The sequence below is a fragment of the Thalia democratica genome, chromosome 8 (assembly GCF_965202585.1).
Source record: "Thalia democratica chromosome 8, ktThaDemo2.hap1.1, whole genome shotgun sequence".
In the NCBI taxonomy this organism is placed as follows: Eukaryota; Metazoa; Chordata; class Thaliacea; order Salpida; family Salpidae; genus Thalia; species Thalia democratica.
In genome coordinates this window covers 6,187,085-6,207,914 of record NC_139172.1, presented here as the reverse complement: position 1 = coordinate 6,207,914, position 20,830 = coordinate 6,187,085, and the positions used below count along the sequence as shown (strand labels likewise).

The 20,830-nt window shown below is 24.9% G+C and overlaps 1 protein-coding gene across 1 annotated transcript; it reads left to right on the top strand.

Moving 5' to 3' along the window:
* Positions 1-2,143: 2,143 nt before the first annotated feature.
* Positions 2,144-10,698, top strand: LOC145842112 (guanosine-3',5'-bis(diphosphate) 3'-pyrophosphohydrolase MESH1-like). The gene is made up of 4 exons (XM_082949497.1): positions 2,144-2,265; positions 4,849-4,984; positions 7,584-7,744; positions 10,367-10,698. The coding sequence occupies exons 1-4, from the start codon at positions 2,160-2,162 to the stop codon at positions 10,501-10,503; spliced, it is 540 nt and encodes a 179-aa protein (XP_082805623.1). The 5' UTR covers positions 2,144-2,159; the 3' UTR covers positions 10,504-10,698.
* The last annotated feature ends 10,132 nt before the right edge of the window (positions 10,699-20,830 follow it).

The following is a 20,830-nucleotide window of genomic DNA, read 5'->3' as shown; positions in this document are numbered from 1 at the left end:
CAATGCTAACAAGTTTTTCTTAAACAACAGTTTTATCAAATCTAATGAAACTTTAATCCTAACTAATTCCTAATGTTAATTTCTGTTTGATAGAGTAATTAGAAGTTTATTAAGTATTTAAAAGTAAAGTGAACTAATCGAAAGATTTGATAGTTAGTTGTTGTTTTGGTCAACTATACAACAGCGATTAAACCTTTACACTATGGCTTAACAACTTTTTAATTTAGAAAATTTTCGACCGAGTTATAAGCAAAAAACTTTTCAAAAATAAAATTGTAATAAAACAGTCATTAATTTAGCACTAGTTTGAATGATCAATAAAAATAATAAATCTGTTAAAATAATCTCAAATCTTCTTGATTTTCTCAGATTTATGTAAAACTAAAAAACATGTGACCATTATAAAATTATTCTTAGCAAGCCATACGTTTCCCACCCTTATTTTACATAATAAACTAAACATTTTATCAATTAGACTACTTTAGTATTACAAAATCGTTTAAAAGACTAATATTTTATAATTTAACTAACATATTCAATTATAATAAAAACAAATAAGTTTTCGTGTTTTATGTTTTTTCTGTACATGAGTTATAGCAAAAGTAAGTGGCAATTACCGAAAATTAAAACAAAAGTTTTAAAATAAATAATTAAACTATAACACCATGCTAAAACAACAAAAAATAAACTTGGAAAATTTTTAATTTCCACTTTTGCTGAAAATAGTAAGATCATAAAGTGTTTATAAAGTCAAACTAAAAGAATGTCTTTTGTGAAGGATAACTTAATTTATCAAAAAATATTAAGTTAAAGTTATTGAAGACAAACATTTTGCTCATAAATACAACAGATTGGTAGTTCATTACAGTGCTTTATTAACTTTAACTTTATATGTTTTGTTTTTTAATGCAATATCTTATGTTTTTTAACACTTTACTTAATGAAACAAAACTTAGTAAATTTATATTTAGAATACATGAATTTTAGAAAAGAGAGCAATGTCTTTAACTTAATAAAACCCTGTTTTTTTTTTTTTTTTTATAATAAAAGTCCAACATTAAATGAATGCAAAACTTTTAAAACTGAGACATAAAATCAAAAACAGTGATTTTTTTTTGTAAAGCAATACTTTTAAGTATTACTTATTACAAATAAAACAAAACTTTTTATTTAATTTTATTAATACATCTGAGCCTTGATTTCATATTTTGACTTATTCCCTTTTGAAAACAAACTAAATACTCACAAGCAAGTTTTCTAAAACGCAAAAAAAAAAGATTTAAAGTTTTTTCTCAGAACTTTATACATTCTGTTTAAAACAAGGCTTATATAAAAACATACACTTGATAGTCCGTTCACTACTAAAGCTAGTAAAAAAGTTTTTGTATAATTTAACATTGCTTATTCTATGTACTTAAAGGTTCTTTTGATTTTACTTTTTTTTATAATACTTTTGTTTATTGTTTAAAAAAAAAATCGATAAGGACTTTCGTAGAAGCTCTTTAAATTTTAATTGCAAATTTATTTGTTCTTTTTTTTCTTGGTTAATAAATACTTATTCAATTTTTTTTCAATATTTCTGGTGAGCAAGTCAAAATTAAACAACCCAATCCTATTTAATGATTTTATATATATTAATACGATGAATCTACATTCTCTTTTCTTTATATACAAATTAGTTGATTTGATGTTTTTTTTTCTATTAAATATAGTTATTAAGTTAATAATAATATTAAGTTATAATTTCTATTAAAATTTAATATAATCTCATATAGTTAAACTTTTTTATATAAAAAGTATCCATATTGGTTATCATTTTAAGAATAAGTTTTACTATAACTGTAGGCAGTTTTTTATTATCCTTAAAGTATAATCTGTTTTTAAAGGAATAAAATGCTACAGTAATTGATTCTGTAAGTATCTTATAATTTTTTTTGCTTCTTTTATTTAATAAACTTTTATAGCAGACTAATAATTACAAAAAAAAAATAAGCATTGAATTATTATTTACTACAAATTTTTGTAGGCTACTTCGAAAACGGTTCTGCAAAAAGTAAAAGCTGTTTTATACTAGGGACTATTATTTCAAACAACTTTTACTAAGTTTATGTAGCAACATGTTGTTTGATAGTCATTAATAAATAAAATAATAATAAACAATGGAACTAGCTAATCTCTTAAATGTAATAGATTTTGCTGCAAAAAAACACAGGGATCAAAGAAGATTAGATAAGGAAAAGACACCATATATCAATCATCCCATAGGTAAACCATTTTTGTATCCTATATCTTTGTAAACAGCTTAATAATTTCAGTACAAATTATTTAACTTTGAAACTTCTTTTTTTATTTCAAAATAATTATTTTTTTACAGTAATACGTAAAAAAAAGTTTTATCTACCATAAAAACTTACTGTTCTAAAAAATATAATATAGATTTTAATAAAACAAAAACATAATGTTAATCATTAATATGTGGGAGAAATAACTTTTTTTTTTCATTAAGAACGGCTATTTATTACTGTAAATTTTATCTACTAGTTTCAACTCGATTATGCTAGTTTTTTAATTTGAGTTATTAATAGAAATACTTTCTGGTAATACAATTGTATTTTTATGTAATTGTTGCTCAAAAAAATTATTTAGTGGTTTTTATTTTTTAATAATTGAATTTGAGTAATATGAGCACATTTAACTATTAAGATATTTGGCAATACAAATTTTAACAATTTTTTGTTTTATTATGTTGTAAACAATGATTTAGATGTATTTTTATAAGTACTTTTAATTCAAAGTATTTTTTTTTTCAAGTTTAGAAAATTCAAACTTATGTTGTTACGCAGAATACATATTTTAATAATTATGTTAATCCAATTATCCAATCCAATCCAGACTCATTTACTTTATGAGTAGTTTGAATAAAAATGTTTTGATAGAAACACAATCTGCTTTTAACCAAAGACAAGTTTTCAAATTAACTGGACAAAATTTTCCGTTTTAAAACTATTAAATAATTGTTCTTAAGTGATGTGATTTTAATTATTAAAGTATTATAAATTGATTACCACTCACATTATGTATATAAGTAACTATTTTTATGTGTTTATAAGTTTATAGAATTGCAGTGAGCAAAAATTTTAATAAACTAGAAATAATTATTTTTCAACTAGAAATATTGATAGAAATATGATCTACTTATGGTTTTTAAGTTTAATAAATATAAAAATGTATGTTCCTAAAACTGAATAACTTAAAATCTTTAAAGTTTATAACAAAACATTTGATAATAAATCACAGAAAAACTTTACTTTTACACGTTTATATAGAGCTAAATTAAATTTTTAAATCAAAACCTTAGAAAATGTTGTATATTTAAAAATATTAAATAAAAAACTAGTTTTCAAAAAATATACAAAATACTATTTTCAATTGACTTTAAGTACAAGAACTTAAAGCATAATAAATAAACTTACAAAAATCAAAATTTTAAACAAAGTTTGCTTTAAACAAAAAGTTTTACTGGAAGTACATTTAAAAGCAAAAATAATACTATAACTTCCTACATGAACTGAATATAAATTAGAAAATATTTTAAACCAAACAGTAAATTAAACAGTAAAACTTATAAGTCATTTTTTAATATGGAAACATATCTGCATGTAAATTAAGTACTACTCTAGTATTGCTAGCGATTTTTTTTAAGCATTTTAAAAAAGTAAAAGTATTTTTATACCAACTTTTTTTTTGGTTAAATGTACTTACTGCACCACTTCTTAGTAAAAGTACCTAAGCTCCAAAAATGTATTCCTTTGTTGAAATTATCTTCAAAACTTTATTTAAAATTGATAGAAAGGATCTAGTGACATATTGAAATAAACACCTTTAATTTTTGAGCATTTTGTCTAGATTTAAGCATCTTGTTTAGCATAAACGTTTTTTGTAATAATTTGACCTGAAAATATTCTAATTACTTTTTATTTTTTTATTGTCAGTAGTTACCTGTTTAATGCATTGTTTTTATTAAAAAACAAACTTTGCATCAAAATAAGTACAAATTTTCTTCTTTGTTTGGTTGCCACACACCCAGGATAAATTCAAGCTATTTTTTAATCAGGCTAGGTATAAATTTTAAGAGGCTTATTAAAAATCTCAGTGTAGCTATTTATTGATAGTTTTATTGATTTTAAGAAACTCAGGCTAGCCTTTTAAAAGTCAAGGTAGATTATAAAGACTTTGGCTAGCTTTTTCTCTTAAAGAATGGCAACTCAACTAACATTTAAATTAACTTTCAATTTATATTTGCTATAAAAATACCTATAAAACTAATTTTATACAACTATTACAACAAAATTGAGTAAGAATCCAGAAAATTAATTAGTAGATTTCTACAAAGTGTGCTTAATATTCTTGATAATAATGCCATTTTTAGATCAAATTGTTTACTAAAATGCTTTATTGGATCTAGTAGCTGCACTTTTTAGTGCCTTTATTAGGTCACTGTCGGTTGAAAGTAATACTTAAGATAATGAAAGCATCATAAAATATTCGGATTGATAAATACATTTAGTTATTATTATATTACAATTGTTATATTACAATTGATAAATAATAGTTTATACTGTTAACGTCAAAACTTTTAGTTATCAAATTTGGTCTTAATAAAAGTATAATATCTTATCAATAAAAACTTTTTTCATAAACTTTGGTAAAAATTACTTTATACTATTTAAAAAATTAATTTTTCTGTTCTGCAATTACTACAATGTGTATATAACAAACTTTATACTAAAAAAGACTGAATGTTTTAAAATTATTATTTACTAAAATATTTAAACTTTCTGTGTACAGGTGTAGCAAATATATTATGTACAGAAGGTGGGATAACAGAACTTAAAGTTTTACAAGCTGCTATACTTCATGATACAGTAGAAGATACAGAAACTACTATAGATGAAATAGAAGAAAAGTTTGGACAGGAAATAAGGTATTTTCTTTTATTAGGGTTGCTACAAATCAGGCTAATTCTGGCTAAATTTTTGTAACTAAACAATATATAGTTGATTTAGTTTTTATAATTTTGTTCATCTTAATTAATTAATGTTCAACCATTTATATTTTGTTAATGTTATAATGTTTTTGAATTTATTATATAACATTCAAGTATATCTACTTCTGTATTAGGATAAAAAAATTTTTTTTAGTTCTGAAATTATAATTTATGATGATTTAGAAAATAAAGTTAGATATAACAATAAAATGAATGTAAATTTAATTGCTTAAAGCATATATTTTTCAGTTTATGCCCTTAGTAATATTAAAGAATAACGGAAATATAATGTAAGCACAAATTCTGCCCTTTTTTTTAGTTTTTTTTGGATAAAATTTTTATTTTTCAAAATTTCAAAAATTCCAACATTAAGATTCTTCAAAATATTAAAAGGAACATTTCCTGAAAATTTGAAGAAGATTGCTTAAAAAATGAAGGAGGAGATAGATTTTTAGTGAATTTTTAAATTTCCGAGAAAATTGACCCCAAAAAATTTGCGGTCCATACGTTTGTATTGGAAACTATTTACAAAAAATAAAATATCTCAAAAGTTAAACAATATTTTTAAATTCTGTAAAAACAGGCTTGTAGTTTGTATTTAAAGCTTTCATATAAAAGCCAAAGTTATTTTTTGTAAAAAAAAATGTCGGACCCCCCCTATGGCCTTAAAAGGCTTTTATTTACACTCAGACTACAAAATTATTGCTCATGATACTTTTTTCTGGAAAAAGTTGCAACCTATTTTTAAATAATTTACCACTATAATACTAGAAATACTTTTTATGCTTGAGTAACATTTAAGACCATTGAAAAGCACAACTTTTTTTTTAAAGTAACATTGGCCTATAGTGTATCTTCAATCTCTTTATAAGCTGTTTACACTAAATAACTGGAAAATAAATTCTGTGCACACTAAACTATAAAAAATAACTGTTTTTATGTTTTGAGTGTCTGAATATACAAATAATGAAATAAATCTGTTAGCTTTTGTTATAATTTGCTTTTTTTTGTTGAAAAAGATTAAAAAACATTATTTAATAAATATATTTTTACCTCAATAAATTCTCTGTGCACAGTAAAATAATTTCTATGCACACTAGTGTGCACAGTTGCACAACGTGAAGAAGAAGTTTATAAGTTTAAATAATGTTTTTTTGATTTTATAATTTTCAATTAATGTTTGAAACAAAAACAACCATAAAGGAATCTGTTTTTTGGCCAATTTTCTTTGAATTAAAAGAAAAGTACTTAAAATATATCTCCCAGTCCCACTACATTTTTTAGATAATTTACATAAAATTTATCCTTACATTATATTAAAACTTTGTCAAATAATATATTTTCATAATAATTCTATGAATAAAGTTAAAATAAAACGAATTATATTTTTTTGCAAATTTAAAAAAAATCTACTCAACAGAATTTTTGAAATATTTATTAAGTTTACACTGAAAAAAAAGCTTAGAACTTATAAGAAACGAACTTTTGTGAAAGATTTGTAAATTTTAATTTGTGCCTTTAACAAGGAGCCTGTGGAACCCTTTAAATCTTAGAATTTAAATTGAGTTTTAAAAAATGCTGAAAAGCATCTACTAAATTTAAAATAAAGTAATTTACCTCTTTATGGTCTTTATAATAGCTTCTACGCCAAAACGTTTAAGTTCAAACAATGTTCAAAAGTTTAAAAATGAAAAGCATTTTTGAAATCTTCTTAAGAAACTTAAATTTATTTAATTTTCTTATTTACTCTTGATTTTATAAATTAAATGTTATAAGACCCTAGAAATGTATTGGATTCAACAAGGTTTATTCAGGTTTTTGTTACTAACTAATCTAGTTTTATATTTACTATGTAGTTTTATTTTCTTATTTTTAAATTTTGTATTTACAAATTCATTTGCAATCAGCTTTTTTTATAGTTATATAAGGCTTATTTGTTGTAATAATGTTACAACATGTTGTAATAATGTAATTAAAAAATGTGAACTTGTCTTGTGGTTATAATTTTTTGTAGTAGGAATTCTTTTGTTTTACTCAAAGCTTTATTAAGGTAACTTTTTTAGCATAGATGATATGTCTTTTCCTTTTTTATAGTTTATGTTTTTAAATCCAAGTTCATTAAATTAAAACTCACAAAAGTATTTTAGATTCTAATTTAGTGTTAAATTTTAAAAAATTTAAAATACGAATAATAGATTGTAGGTAGATTCTATTTAAACAAAATTTGTAAAAGTATGTTCATCTGTATTTGAAGTGAACATGTTTTGTTTGCTGTAACCAATAGATACTTTATATAAATTACAAGCAAACTTTTTAGTTGTAATTCATTAACATTTACTTAAACTTTCAACAAATTAAGACAAACAATCAGGTTCAGCTTTTAAATATTTTCTTTATAACCTAGATAGCAAAGCGTTTTCCTTTCCAACTTTTCACTACTACTGACTTTTTCCAAACTTTTTGATTTTGCTTCGACTAATCTCAACAAAATGATTTAAATATTTTAGTTTGTGTATTAACAATAGTGTTTTTGTAGATCAATAGTAGCTGAAGTTACTGATGACAAAAGTCTGCCCAAGATGGAAAGAAAACGTCTTCAAATAGTGAATGCTCCGAACAAAAGTCGGGAAGCCAAGCTGGTAAAACTGGCAGATAAGCTTTACAATTTGCGCGATTTAAAAAGATGCACCCCACAAGGTTATTCTACATTTATTTCAAACCAAATAACTTAATTACACATTACAGTGAAAATTTTTGACCTATATAAAAAAGTAAAATAAAAGAATTTACTCAACACTGATTAATTATGTTATAATCTTTAGTTTGTCTGTTTTTTATTCTAAGTATGTTTTAAGTAAACAAAATTTAAACAACGTTATTATACAATTTTTTTTAATAGTTCTAGGTGTATATAATATTTCTCACTATAATACTCTGTTTTTGTAGATTTTGTAACTTTTTTGGTACAAATTGAATTTATATTTGTTAGACAATTATTATCAAATCAACTGTCAGGATTACTTAAAAAAATAACTGTGTTTAAATTGTAAGTTTTTAAAAGCTGATACTTAGTAGTTTTTTAACATATCAGAAATTTAAAAATATTGTTTAAAAATTTTTAAACTAAAAAAATCAAATGTGCGTGTATTAATAATAGATAAATAGCTTATTTGTTTACAAAAGTTTCAAAAACTTACAATTTTCAAATTTTGTTTCTTTTTAATGCTGTGTATGTTTAAGATAAAATCCGCATAATTTTTTTTTATATCATTAACAGTTTTTTTATGAGCGGTTAGTTTTTTAACTTAAAGCTTATTAGACAATTTTTTATAATATCTGTAAAATCCAAGTCGGATTTTGAGTATAAAAACGAAAACAACCAAGTTTACTACTTTAATATTTACGATTAGGTACAAAGCAAGACTATATAAGTTTTCACAAAGTGATAAGTTACTTAAGAATAACCTAACAAAAGTTATATATATATAAATGTGATGTTACAAAATTCAAAAACTATTTAGTATTTTGAGTTAAAACGTGCATGATGTTAAAGTTGTATAATAGGTCTTGGTGATTCATTAAATAAACTCAGTACTATTATGTAAAACCAACCTTGCTATTTAATTTGTAAGTAGTGCCATCAATCACTTCAACTTTTTACTAGTCTTAATTTTAATTGATTTTGAAAGTTTCAACACTTATGTATATTGAAAATTTTTATTGTACCTTATGAGATGTTGTGTGTAATGGAAGTTTTATGTTGTTTTTAAATACTTATTTAAAAAGAGAACCTTCTTTAATGTACTGATTTCTATTTTATTCATTTAACTTTAACAATTAATAGTAAAAGAATATAATTAAAAAAAATAAGTCATAACTTTGTTTCAAAACTTTATTTTCTTATTTAGTCTATTGTCTACAACACTTTAAGGGTACAAGCGTGTATATTGTTAAAAAAAAGTTTCAATGTTTTAAAACTTAATTGAAAAACTTTATTTAAATATATTACCACTAAAATAGTTCAACTTAGATTTAATCTTACATATTGTATGTTACTTTCACATAAATGAGAAGAATTAATCGGAAACTAGACCAGGGTTTCCCAAAAAAGGGCCATGACAGAATTTTAGGGGGCAATCGGCAGCAAAGAGGCCAGAGGAGGTTCATGAGGTCATAATTTGATACTTACACTAGATATTCTGGAGTTGATGATGAAGAGCAAAAAAAGGTCTAAAGTTTTTGATGGTAGTTTTTTGAGTTGTTTGAGGAGGCCATAGCTTTTTTAATTTTTTTAAGGTGGCCTTTTGAAAAAAAAATTGGGAAAACCTGAGCAAGACATTAAAACTATATTTTAGTATTTAGAGGCAGCTACTTCAGATAAAGAATTAATAAGTTAAAGTTTATTTACTACTAAATAAAATTTATTGTAGTAGTATGTGAACTTTTTTTAGACTTCCTGCCAAAATAGTTTAGAATTTTTCTGAACACAAACTGTTTAAACAATTTTTTTATAAAATCAAAGAAAAATGTTAGTACTTTAAATGATATGTGCATTTAGTAAGTAAAATAATAACTGTTGTCATAGTATAAATCTGTAAAAAAAAATGATTATTAAATATAGATATATACTGTCTAAATGAAACTTTTTTATCATAACTATAACTAACTCAACTGGTGTAACTGAATAATAAAGTTGTTTTGTCAACTTAAACTTAATGACTACTTCACAAATTACTCATACATAAAAATAACTCAATAGAACATAGGCTATCAGAGTGAAATAATTAAAAACTCAAAGTAATTAGATCGGACTTTTAACCTTTTTTTTAACCTATGAACCTTTTTGTTTTTTTTTTTCGTGTCAAGTTTAAAACTAAAACAATGCAGGACAACAGTTGTTGTAAACCAGGGGTCGGTAAACTGCAGCCTGCGGGCCAAATGCGGCCCTCAAAGCCAAAATATGCTGCCTAAGAAGTACTTTTTATCTAAAAGCATACTTTTTAAAAACTTAAAAATAAAAGGGTGTGCAATAAAAACTTACAACTAGGCTTTTAGTTTAATAAATACTATTAAAGGTGATATTTTACTGCTTTTTTGTTAAATAGTATTTTTTTACTGTGATTATCTTTAAATGATTGCGACCCTCGAGCATTTTTCTTAGAAAATTAGAGGCTGCCGACCCCTGTTGTAGACCTATAGAATGTTTGAAGAAATAAGAATATACTAATATAGAGTTGCATATTTATAATAAATCTTATAACCAGTCAGATGATAACAACCATATATTTCTAAGCGTTAATAATTTTATCAAACATACAGGTTGGGATGAAGAGAGGGTTGAGCAGTATTTCAGATGGGCGTACAAAGTGGTGGACGGGCTGCGTGGTACCAACGAGCGGCTGGAACGTCAGCTTGATGTTGTCTTCAACGAGAGAAATATTGCGTATGAACTTTGAATGTAGTTTAATAATTATGTAGTAAAATTTTTGAGACATGCAAAATACTGTACAAACAAAATGTGAGACTTTATCACTGTAAAAAACTTTACTTTTGTAAATAAATATCTTATCGTAATTACAAACTGTCTTAAAACTATTTAAGATAATCATATAACAGTTATAGAAGTGTCTTTTCGCTGATTATAATTTTTCTCTGTTTTTTTTTTATCAAAGCTTAGTTTTACTCATAAAAACTTATAACTTAAATATAGTTTATAGTCTCTAGTCATTTCAGTTATGAATGCAATTTAATTTATTCAAAACTATATCTGTTTTTACTTGTATAATCAACCTTTTTCTTTTTTGTTTTATTTTTTTTATGTTTTTTTTTTTACTTTAACTTATTTCGTTGTTTACTTAAAAAAATTCTCGTAACTTTGTTTAGTTTCTATATTAATTTTAAAATTGGCTTGAATTGCTGTATTTATTTTGATAATTTAACATCTACTGTATAGTTTATCTCATCATACAGAAGTTAAGTTCAATAGTCTACTTATTTTTCAATCTTTTAGTTTTCACTATCCAAGTGACTAGTCTAAAATAATTTTTAAGCTTAACCTTTGACTCAGCAATATTTAAATATTTTGTTAGGCTTTAAAAAATGTTCAGCTCTTTATCATTTAATATGGATTCAATTTATTTGGCTGGTTTCGTTCAAGTTTTAATTACGTTTAAGTTTTGCTTTGAAACCAGGATTTCTCAATCTCGTATTCTAAATAACTAACTTTAATATTTTGAAGCAAAAATTGATCAAATTAAATTTTAGTCATGTATTACAAATGCAACTCACAACTATTGTTTACGAATTTTAATAAAACGTTAATTCAGTTTTAAAAAAATAATCTTTTGAACAACTGTTTGATAAGACTTGAAAATAATAAGAAAGTTAAAAAACATGCATATCTTTAAATTGTTATGTTGTACACGAAAATATTTTATGCATAGTAGTTTCAATATTAAACTCTTAAAATATAAACATCTAAATCTTTTCAAATCAAGGGACCAAATTAACCAAAAAATCTTTTGCGGGCTTTAAACTTATATAAAGTTTTAGGAAAGCCGCAGTAGTTTTAAAAAAACGTTTTACTAAACTGCAATGGAATAGTTATTTGATAAGTTTTAGTTCTAACTAAAATTCCTTGATCGCATTATGCTTCAAATAAAAACTTTTCAACACTTAGATGAATATCACAGCAAACTTTTCTTTTAACATAGACCGCGCCAAAAACTCACTAGTTTCAAAACTGGCGATACACCAGAACAGACCTCCTTGCTCAAAAGTCTATGTATGCCTAATATGTATTTTTATCGATTCAAAACAGAACAAAAATAGTTTTGTAAAAATCTTTGTAAATTTATCCGTCTTTTGAACTAACAAAAAAAATGGTTAGAACCAAAAAAAAAACAGTCTCAGTCTTATACACACACTTAGAAGAGATCTTTTGCTTATTAAAAAACAAACATTTTCAATTCTTATTCAAATATAATCTAATTGAATTATATTTGAATAAGAATTGAAAATGTTTTTTCTAATAAAAGAAAGACATCTTTTAAGTGTGTATATAAGACTGAGACTGATTTTTTTTTTGATGGTTCTAACCTTTTTTATTTTTGTTATATCTAATTTTCAATCCTGTCCAATTTTTCAAATCAAAAAAGGCAGACTACCTTCATCCCATTTTAATTTCTTTTGAAGTAAATGAAAACTGGAACTGGAAAAAACTGCTAGGAGGAGTTGATCCTCTTAGTATATAATAAGATGAACAGAAAGCCAGCAAAAAGTATCGTTTTTACCCTTTAAGATTTGTTAAGTTTAAAGATTATTTTCTTTATTGTCCCTGCGATTTTGTTTTTGTTGGTATACTTGGTATTCAAAATTTTGTTTTGAGAAACTGTGAACAATTCTAGTCCTTCTGATAACATATTTAATGAAAAAATACCAGAGCAGTTATTTACAAAAAGATTGAAAAGAAAATACAGTTCTATAAAAAAATTAATTGAATATTATAAAGAAAACAATGTAAATTAAATAAATTTACTTGCTTTACCACCAAACTAAACTTGTCTTATTAAAATAGGTCAAGAGTATAAGGAAGTTTGAAAAGTTGTTAATACATTTAATAGATTGAAAAAATTAAAATTACTATATTGTCTTCTCAAAAGCTGAATTATTTTTAATAAATTGGCGATACAGAATGGCAGACCTCCTTGCTCAAAAGTCAATAAAATGTCGTTTTTACCTTTATGTTAGTTTATATTGCGTTTGGTGGAATGCTGGTTTTTAATATATTCCTATATATACTTAATATAAAGTAAAATTATTTGATAAATTTCTGCCAAGCGGGTGATTACGAAATTGAAATAAGTTAAATAAATAACAATGAAATATGTTTTTTGAACATGTTATACAGCGGAAAAATGTTTAAACTTATGAGTTTAAGTAAACAAATCTGAAAAAACATTTAAGTTATTCAGTTTAGAAAATAAAGTTAGTAGACCAGACATTAATATCAACTAAAACTTTAATATAAAACAGTTTATAAGTTTGAAACACGTACTAAGTAACTTTAATTAAGTAATATTTGTTAAATATACAAATATTGTTAGTAGCTATTAACTGGTGGTTGATTTTTTTTACTTACAGATAAATAATAGAAAGTAAAAAAGGTTTCATAGAACTGAGAAGCTTCACTTTAAAACTTAGATCTGAGTAATAAATATGCATCCACTTCAGTCTCTGTAAACAATGTTAAAACAAATCACTTGCAAACATATTTGTGTCTCAGTTAAAATCTAATTGCTCAGTAAGTATGCTCAATTTTAGCATGAAATTAACATTAAAATACGTTATAAAGAATGAAAGCTCTTTTAAAATCTTTCATTAGTATTTCAGTTCAGTTGTTCAGAATGTATTTCAAAATTTCCTGGCCATTTATACAACTTACAAAATTAGTAAGTTAACGTGTTTTATATATGATTTTTGAATAACTCTCTATTTTTATTAGCATTAAAAGTTTTGTATTGTTTATTAAGATTTGCATAGTATAAAGAACAATTTTATTTATAACTTTACCAAAGCTTTTGGTAATCTTAACTAGTTTGTTTCACCTTTTTAAAAAATAATATTGTGTTTTTTTTTTTTTTGTTTTTCAAGACGAAGTCAGAATTTACCATTAAATGCGGTGTTTTTTGTTAGAACTTTCTTTTTAAGAAATCTCCTGACCTTGTTCAGTAAATTTACTTGATATTTTATAAGCTAGTTTATACTATAACTTTACTCAACGCAGATTTAAGCTTTTCGCTAGTGGTTTTTAGTGGCATTAAATTTTTTCTACTATTGTTATGATTTTCAAGTTTAAAATCCACATATAAAAAAATATTGTAAAATGAAATTCCCGATTTAACTTAAAGGCTAAAAGTTGTTTATTAGTATTTATTTTTTCAAACATCGTATCTAGTAAAGTTTATCAATAATAACAAATCATTAACTATTCAAATTAATTTTCAATTAACGCTTTTTTTAACAAAAAAAACAAACTTTTACATTTTATTTAGTAAATAAAGTGTTTCAAGAATTTTAATTAATAAGCTTTAATATATCTATTATTAATTTTTACAGTTTATTATTAACAATGTTTCACTCCTCTATTGGCATATAGGAGATCATCAGTTGTTATAAACAAATGGATTCTATTTAAATAAGATGTTTTTGTAACAATTGATGAAACATTGTTTTGTTAATAATAAACTGTAAAAATAAATAATAGATAAAAATCTCCTTAAAGCTATTTAATTCGTGAACTTTGAATTGTTTGATTTAAAACAAATTACAATAGCTTTAATATATGTCAAATAAACTATAGAATTAATAAATTTATTACTTAGTATAGTAATATTTCCCCAAAAGTTCAAAAGTATTGTTTAAAAGTTTTACTAAATTTAAACCAAAAGGGGCATAAAAAGACTTAATAATTTAGGCAAAAAAAAGTCAAATTTTATAAATTTGTAAAAACCTGGAATTTTACATGTAAAGTAAGGAAACTAAGACTATATAAGAAAAATCTATCACAAACAATCTATGTTTTTCTAATAAGTTATATTCTTATAAAACACATTTGAAGTACCATTACAACATATTTTAAATACTTCTATTTCATTTAAGAACTTAATTTTAACTAAATAGTAAAAATCACAAACTTAAAAGAAAAATTCTTTAAAAATGGTTATCCAAAGAAATTTGTTGATGACATAATTGAAAGATCGCTTAGTATTAATGAAGACTGCACTAAACAAAAACTAAGTAACTCAGACTTCAAAAATATTGTAAATGTACCTTATATTGGAAAACCTAGCATCGAGTATAAAAAGAAACTAGAAAAGCTTCTAAACATTTACATCGAAGACTTCAAAGTAATTTTCACCACAACAAAAGTAAGCAATTACTTCAGTAATAAAGATAAGACACCCCATAAATTAAAATCAAACGTGGTCTATGAGTATAAATGCTCTTATGATAAGAGTATCCAGTATATTGGATTCACTTCACGACCATTAGTAGAAAGAATTAAAGAACATTTAAAAGGCAAAACATCTGTACCGAACCATATTAGTAAATGTAATGTTTGTAAAAATGAAAATATAACTGTTAATAATTTTGGAATTTTAAAAGAATGTAGAAATAAATATGAGACCCTGATAAGTGAAGCTTTACTAATTAAACGATATAATCCAATTTTAAATAAACAATTAATTAAACCGGGTACTACCCATACTCTAAGAATTTTCGATTAGTTTGATATATAATAGTTTAACAATTTGTTAGTATTCAAGTAAAATATTGTTTTATTATAGTTTATAATCTTAATTTATAAAAAACTTTATATAATTTATCACTTAAAAAAAAAAAATTTTGTACACCTAGTTGTTTATCACTAATTTTAGTTATTTTTGCACAGTATTTTGTTGATAATGACTAATGGATAGTCGAAACGTCGTCATGCGAATAAATTTTAAACTGTAAATAGTAAAAACAGACTAAAAAATTGTATTTTTAAAAACCTTTAAGAAATTTAGATGACCTTGAAAAAACTTTTGGAAACCCTGGTAAAAACTATTTAAAATTTACACAGTTCAATAAAAAATTATTTTTCGAAAAACCTTCTGAGCGAAATACTTTTATGAAATAATGGATGGATATAAACTAAATTGCTTATGTTAATCATTTATATAAAACTTTTACTTTAGTATTAGAAAATCAGCTTTAAGGTAATAACGATTTGTTACTGTCTTAAAATCTGAAATTCTGTTGTATATACTTCTATTTTTTTTCTAATTTTACTGCTTTATTTATTTAAAAGGTTCAAGCAAGTATTTCAAAATTTTTTGCTCAAGTTAAGCCCGTGTAACATAATTTTAAGTCATATTAAACAAAAGTCTTTTTTTTAAACTTTCATTAGCACCTCAGTTTAGTTGTTAAAATATCCTATAGTTTCGAAACTTCCTAGCAATAGTTAGTAAGTTAAATTGTTGATTTATTAATGATATTTGAGTAACTCTTTATTTTAACTATCACTTAAAGTTATAATGTTTTATTGAGATTAAAATAATCTAACTACTACTTTTATCTATAACTTTACCGAAGTAAACCAAAGCTTTTACGAGTTTTTATCACCTTTTAAAAAGTTAACATTATATTTTTCTTTTGGTTTTTAAGACGAAGTCAGAATTTACCTTTAAATAAAATAATTTTTGTTAGAATTTTCATTTTAAGAAACCTCCTGACCTTATTTAGTATTTTCATTTGATATTTTATTAGCAAGTTTCTATTATAACTTTACCAAAAGAAGGTTTAAGCTTTTTAGTATGTAGTTGATTTTTTTGGTTTTTATTTTTATACTGTTTTATAATGTAATATTCGAATTGATAAGTCATATAAAAGAATTTCTATTAAAAAACTTGCAGATATTGTATGAATAGTAATGTCATTCATATAAATTTTTTCAAATGTTCTAAATTTTTGCAGCAATATACATTAAAATTGTTTTAAAAAAACAATAGAAAAAAGCTGTTAAAAAATTATTTACTTACAAGAAATATAATAAAAACATTTGTTGGTTTCGATATGTATAAGTAAGGAATAAAATTCAAACTTATCAAAAATAATATATAAATATGTAAAAAGTCTAACTAAAAAAATGTTTTTTTTTTTTCTCTATAATCTTTTTTTTACAATGTTTTAATAAACCGAAATATCTCTAAATCTATTGTTTTTAAAAAGTTGAGCTTTTTTTGTAACCAATTTTATTGTATGCTGGATTTCAAAGCTGTCCGATTTCTTATATGAGAAAGACAGACTCCCTTTGAACCATTCTAACTTTTTGCAGCAATAACTAATACTTTTAACAAACACACTCGTTTCAGTAAGTTCCAAATGTGTTGGAGCGCAAGAAAGGCATGTTGTCGCTTTGCCGTTGTTTTTATAATCTTCAATGTAGCGAAGACTCAAGTTCTTTTGTCAGATCAGGTCGCCAGGGAAAGGACGCTTAGGCATTTGGTGCACTTAAGCGATATAACATTCTCATATAATGGACAGCCAGAACAATTCGGTACAAAATTTTGCGCCGGCTGCCTTATAAAATTGGACTAGGTCCTGACTGCGGCTCACTGCTTCCAAAAAAAATTGTTAAGAGGTTACAGGCAAGAAAGCGTACGTGTGACCGCTGGCACGAAAGACTATGTAGGTGGCGATTTCTCGGAGATAAAATGGTTAACTAGACACAATTCGCGAGTTGACCTGCACGACCAGTACGATCGAAATACAGCATCACTCTCGACGTGGCTCTCATCCACATTGATGAAGCGATCCAATTAGTCCCAAGGTACATTGAACCGGCGAGGCTTCTCACATACGGCATCGGAGAACCTGAAGTTGACGTGAGGTGCGTCGTTCAAGGGTGGGGAAGATCAGAGATCAGGCACTCCGTATGGAATCCAGACCAGAGTTATGAATATGATGAAACAGCAGATGCGAATCTTGCGAGGCAAGGAAGCATGATTCTTTTGGGAAAGCACCGCGATATTTTCTTACGGCTGCCGAATGGGGCAGTGCTCGTCACCGGTGTGCCGATCGGTGCGCGATGAGAGCAGTTCAGGATCCGATGCAAGAAGGGCCCGTGTTCGCAATTCACAGTGTAGGTAGTACAAGACTCAGAGAAAACTCCTGAAGGGTGGAGCTACGGAACGGACGTCCGTGTAATCGCTGATTGGATAAGAACACATACTGGCGAAGGTACGGGACCGGCCCAGCAGGTGCGGCAACAGATGGCGGGCCGAGTGAGGCGGCTGGTGAGAGAATCGAGAGAACAGCGGCTGCAACCATCGTAGCCACGATTGTAATTGCAGCCGCTGTTGCGGGCCTGATCGCCCGTTGGTTCGGCTATTTGTAAAAGTTAAGCGATGATTAACATGGAAAAATTAATTTAAATAATAAATACTAGATAAAAAAGCAATATTTTTTTAAAGTATACCCTGTATTTTGAAAGTCAAATAGTTTAAGAAGAACTTGTTATCAATGAAAAAAGTTAAAACAGCTGCCCTATTGGCAGATCAAAAAAAAAAATTATCATTTATTTAAAATTAATGTCTTTTATAAAGAATTCTTTAAACTTGATTTTAAAGCTCAAGTAGATAATATAAAATCAAAGTTAGCAACATAGTTTTAAACTATTCAGTATTTTTTTTTGATCTAAATTGCTTTGTTATAAAACTAGTTTTAGAATATGTATTAAAGTTAGTTTTATAATGTTAGATTTTTTTTACATTTAGGTGTTTAATATAAAGACAAATGTTTTAGAGTTTTGTTAAGAATATCTAGGTAAACGTTCAGGTGAAGAATAAAACATAAGCTTAATTTAATCCAACTTATATATTTTTAAAACATGCCTTTGAGTTAACAGTACCTTTAAGGAAAAGCAAATCTAGCTTTACTATTGTTTTATCCTTTACAAACACTATAATATTTCGGGACGGGTCAAATTGCACGAAGAGTCACTTTCGCACGAGAGTAAAAAATATATATAAAATAAAGGAGAAAAAAAGTTATTTACCAGGGGTAAGGGTTAGGGGTAACAGTGATAGTTAAAATAATAGAATAAAAGTATAACTAAATTAAAATTTAAATAGAAGAATAAGTTACCTACCCAGGGAATTAGGGGTAACAGTAATAGATGAAAGAAAAAACAAAAAAGATAAAAATTAATAGAAAATTTAAAACAAAAAAAAATTCTACCCGTGCAAAAATGTCTTCGAGCTAAAGTGACCCTTCGTGCGTATTTGACACCTACCTATAATATTGAATTATGACAACTCAAAAAAATCTGTACAAAGATAATAGAGTTTCTATGAAATTTTTTTATTTGTTTTATGATTTTTTTTTAACTGTTTATAAAAAAAAATGTCTAAAATATTTCTTTGTATTGAAACGTTATACAAAATAAAAAATTTAGTTAATTTCTTAAGTTTTAGTATTTCAAATATACTTTAAATAAATAAATACTTTAAATAAGTACTCTAAATAAGCTTTATTCTGTCACTGATTCAAGTTTAAATTATATTTTTTTATTAGATTATATAAAACGATAACTGTAAAACAGTTTATTTAGTTTTAATCTTATTTGCTAATTTTATTGAAATTTACCATAAGGATATGGTAACTTCGTCAGTAATGATAATGAACGTTATCATTCAATTTGAATAAAAATCATAAACTAAAAAAATATGCAAATTTTCCAAACGGAAAAACCAGTGTTCTACCGGATCAAAAAATTTAGGATCCATTTATGGTAATGGCATCCGACCGGTGAGGACCAACTTTTATGAAGATCCGGCCAGATCCAGACTAGTAAAAATGATCCGGAGCTTATTTTAAAATCATTAATAAAAAAATACGTTTTATGAATAAATCATGTTTAAGCTTTTGTTATAATTATTTACTCTTTGTAAAAAATATTTTTAATAATAAATTTTTCTTGTTTTTCCTTTATAAAGTAAGTGGCTTATTTATAAAACTAATCACTCATGCTTTTTTTTTGTTCAATTCAATAGACTAGTATCTCGAACGATTTGTAGGGCTTTATAGACATAATGATTTCTACTTAAACCATCTTTATGAAAGAGGTAAAAAACAATTTATTCAGCATTTCAAATAAGTTGTTGCATTCTTGTGATGACTAAACAAGTTGATACATAAAGTAAACAATTACTTTAGTTAGCTTAAGTTTAAATTATAAAAAATTATTTTATTACACGCAGATGGCTATAAAATTAATAAGAGTCTTTCCGAGAACACAAACTAACAAATAGAGCTAAACAATACTAATAAAAAATCTTTAGAAAATTAGTCAAAACTGGGACCACTATTCGGTATTTATATTAAATCTAGATAGAAAATTTGAGAGCCATAAGCTTTCCGAACTTTTTAAAAAATTCATTGATATAGTTAAACAACAATAGTTTTATAAAACAGTTACTTACTTTTATAAATAACAAACAAGAAATGATTTAGTTCGACTTTAGGGTTATTAAAAATATCTTTTGTGTATTCAATCTAATTAGGAAGTTGTTTAAGAACAGTAAAGTTTTAAGAAACGTTTAGAATTTTTATAGATTAAATTAACCAAGGATGATTATTTTTGTAAGTATGATTTTTTTTTCAATGGTACTTACTTTTATAGAGAACAAACAAAAAAATTAAGCTCGATTTTATAGTTGAAAAAAAATATCTGCTTTTATATTTAATCTAAGTAAAACTCTGAGAACTATAAGCTTTACAAACTGTTAAAGATGTTTTTTTTTTGTTTACACTGAAGAATAAATGTAAATTTGATTAACCAATGTAAAAATTGGTAAAATGTTTTTAAAATCTACGAATAAAAGTTTTTGATTATTCATACCTTCTCTACTTATTCGTTTAGTTTATGTCGTTGAAAATATAGTTGTTTTAAGTATTCTAACTTTTTTTTGATTAAAAAGAAACTGGCTATGGTATAGTTCACATCTTTAAGTGCTAAAATGTGTTATTTTTTTTTAATTGATTTAATACTTAAAGCATAAATAAATTACAATTTCAAATAATTCTTTTTTTTTAATAATTCTTTTTTCCATTAAATTTTGGAGAGTTAAATATTTCAAACATTTTATTACTTTTTTTACCAAAGTTTTCAACAAACAATTTTCCAGAAGTTATTGCATTGTCAATTTTTTTCAGATTTATTTTTATTTAAGATTC